The sequence below is a fragment of the Erpetoichthys calabaricus genome, chromosome 4, assembly GCF_900747795.2.
Source record: "Erpetoichthys calabaricus chromosome 4, fErpCal1.3, whole genome shotgun sequence".
Lineage (NCBI taxonomy): Eukaryota > Metazoa > Chordata > Cladistia > Polypteriformes > Polypteridae > Erpetoichthys > Erpetoichthys calabaricus.
Genome location: NC_041397.2, coordinates 260,768,044 through 260,771,123, shown reverse-complemented (window position 1 = coordinate 260,771,123; position 3,080 = coordinate 260,768,044). Strand labels below are relative to the sequence as shown.

At 37.3% G+C, this 3,080-nt stretch overlaps 1 protein-coding gene across 1 annotated transcript; it reads right to left on the bottom strand.

Moving 5' to 3' along the window:
• Positions 1-473: 473 nt before the first annotated feature.
• LOC114651450 (potassium voltage-gated channel subfamily E member 2-like) lies at positions 474-998 on the bottom strand. Its single transcript, XM_028801324.2, has one exon. It carries the CDS (start codon positions 837-839, stop codon positions 474-476), a length of 366 nt encoding a protein of 121 aa, XP_028657157.1. The 5' UTR covers positions 840-998.
• Between the last annotated feature and the right edge of the window lie 2,082 nt (positions 999-3,080).

The window sequence follows — 3,080 nt, the reverse complement described above, 5'->3', positions numbered from 1 at the left end:
CTTATAAGAGAAATAAAGCAAATACGCACAAGCAGCTAATCTTTCTTTTGTGACTTTCCAAGAACTTTCTTCACTCTTTGTGGAGAAAGTTCATTTCTGATGAGACGCAAACACCTTTATTGACTTGCTTCAATGAAGCCAGCAAAAGAATTCATTTAGTGAAAGGGTGAAACAAAGAGTGACTGATCATTAGTAAACAATACAAAGCCACATAAATTAAACAGCATTATGAAAAGACTCTGTTTTAGGCTGCACTCCTATTTACTTTGTAAACCACATTGTGATGGTGCGCTGATAATAACAGTATATCTGAAATCCCCTCCTTTATAGGCAAAAAAGTGCAGACCATTTTTTTATTTTACTTAATCATTGTGGCCTTTGCTTACAAAATTAAGTCATTTTCTTTTAAGCTTTCAGCAAATTTAAACAATAAGATCACTGGCCCAGCAGTGAAGTGTGCCACATGTGTCTGTTTATGGTGAGCAGGGTTCAGCATATGATTTTGCCCCAAGGTTTTCCTGAATGTAGTCCATGTTTAATATCTGGATTTTAAGCTTGGCATTCCAGTCCTCCTCGATGTATTTGTGATAAGGGTCATCAGAGTGTTCTCTTCGCTTTGACTTCACGGTGCTCACCAGAATTGCCACAATTATAAAGGAGAACATCCCAATCATAACCATCAGGTACCAAATAACATTGTCGAAATTCTCGGCTGCCAGTCTGTTTTTCACATATTTCTGGTTAATAGTTTCATTCTGGCGCCACTCATTCATGTAGTTTATGAAGATCTTCTTAAATGCATCTTCCAAAATCTGTGTTAGATTAGCAGAGTTGGACATTTTTAAGGGTTCTGTTAAATGAAAAAGGAGACCACTCAGGTTACTTTTTGGGTTCACTCACACCATCAAGTATCTTTTAGCCTGTAAAGGCAACTGTAAATGTTGTTGTCACAGTTTGACAAAATAACTTATGACAGAAAATAGCCACATCCCAAAGTCCTATCTACACGAAAACCAGCATCTACCGTAGAACAGGTGACTTTCATATCTTCAATCCATAGCAGTAGAGTGTTGTACCGTGTTAGCCGTAGATTGATACAGGAGAAAGTAGGGTGAAATGACACCTTTTATTGGCTAACTAAACAGATTACAAATGCAAGCTTTCAAAGCAGCTAAGGCCTCTTCATCAGGCAAGGTGTAACAAAGAAACTGAAAAATACTCTAGCTTATATTGGGACAGCAAAGTGATTTTTTTATTTCAAATTAACAACCTTTTTGTTCAAATGTTAGCAAAATTAATAAACCTTAGATGAATTAACCCTGAAAGAAGAGAACAATGAACTAATAAAATGTAGAGATAAGCTAACCATCACTAGAGAAAGTCCTGTAAGGTTTCTCTTTTTAAAGAAAAGCAAGCCATACATTCACTAAGGGAAAACACAGAGACCATTGTCAAACCAGCCGATAAAGGGGGTGCCTTAGTAATCATGAACACATCTGATTATATAAAAGAGGCACAGAGGCAGCTTTTATAATACCACTTATTACTACAAACTACAGGAGGACCCCACTGATGTTTACATGAAAGAACTGAAGAAATTGTTAAGCAACTTACCTGTTAACATCAAGGACCACATGAGTAGTCAAATCCCTGAGGAACCAAAAGTGGGAAACTTCTACATGCTCCCCAAGATCCTTAAAGATGGGAACCCAGGAAGGCTAATAAAATAGTTAGCCAATGGGATAAGGGGGGGGGGGGGGGGGGGGGGGACAGCAAGCTATATCTAATCTATCCTTTTAATCCTTATAATTATAATTACCAACGTAGCAATAGGCTGCATGGCAATAACTCGTGGGAAAATTGGAAATTAAGGTTAAAGCTGTCTTACTTCCAGTTAAGACTTGAAAATGACATCAAAAATTCAGAATCAATGTCTCCATGATGGGACAGTCAACTTTGAGAGCTGGAATGTTAAAGGCCTGAATCACGAATTAAAGAGAAAGAAAGTATTCTCTCACCTAACAGGTCTAAACACTAAAATAGTATTTTTCCTGGAGACCCACTTACTAAGCAAGGATCAGTTCCAGGTGCAAAAGGACATGCATTCTAGCATTCTAGCTTTACAAAGAAAACTAGAGGTGTGGGAATCCTTATACATAGAACAGTCTCATTTGTAGCATCGAATGTAGTATCTGATCCTGATGGGAGATATGTGATTGTCATGAGCAATCTATTTAACTGTAAAATGATTTTGATAAATGTTTATGCACCCAATGTCGATGATAAGGAATTCATGCAAAATGTATTTACATCCATTCCCAATGTGAACACTCATAAAATTATAATGGCTGGGGACTTTAATTGTGTTTTAAATCCACTCTTAGATAGGTCTCCTGTCACAGTGGTGATGACATCTAACACTGCAAAGACAATTACACAGTTTTTAACTGACCACAACTTATCAGACCCCTGGAGGTCTCTAAACACAAACTCAAGAACATATTCTTTCTACTCACCAGTGCATCATTGCTACTCAAGAATTGATTATTTCTTTATAGATAATAACTTCTTGCCTACGATTAAATCTTGCAATTACGATGCTATTGTTATTTCCAACCATGCCCCTCTGATTTTGGAGCTAAAATCATTTTGCCCCACATACTCATCTTGCAGATGGCGTCTTAACCCACTTCTATTAGCAGATGAGAACTGTACAAAATTGCTCCAAATTAACATCATTCTGGACAAAAATGTTTAAGTGCCTTTCAGACAGCCTTTGTGTCACAATCCCTCCTAGCCCATTAACAGATGTGTTCGGTGTTCTTCCAGACGGACTTGAAGTGGAGAAGGACAAACAAACTGTGATTGCCTTCACTACACTTTTGGCACGCAGACTTATTTTGTTAAAATGGAAGAATCCTAACTCTCCTCTTTTAAGTCAGTGGGTAACTGACTATCTGAAATTGGAAAAAATCTAATTATCACTTAGAGGATCTGTGCAGAACTTTTTCAAAACCTGGCAGGATCTAATCAATAACATTTTAGAATAATCTCTTAAAGCACAGAGGAAGCAGATTCTC

What these genes read in the sequence shown, in the direction of transcription:
- LOC114651450 (XM_028801324.2), bottom strand. Translation starts at nt 839, where the DNA reads ATGTCCAACTCTGCTAATCTAACACAGATTTTGGAAGATGCATTTAAG.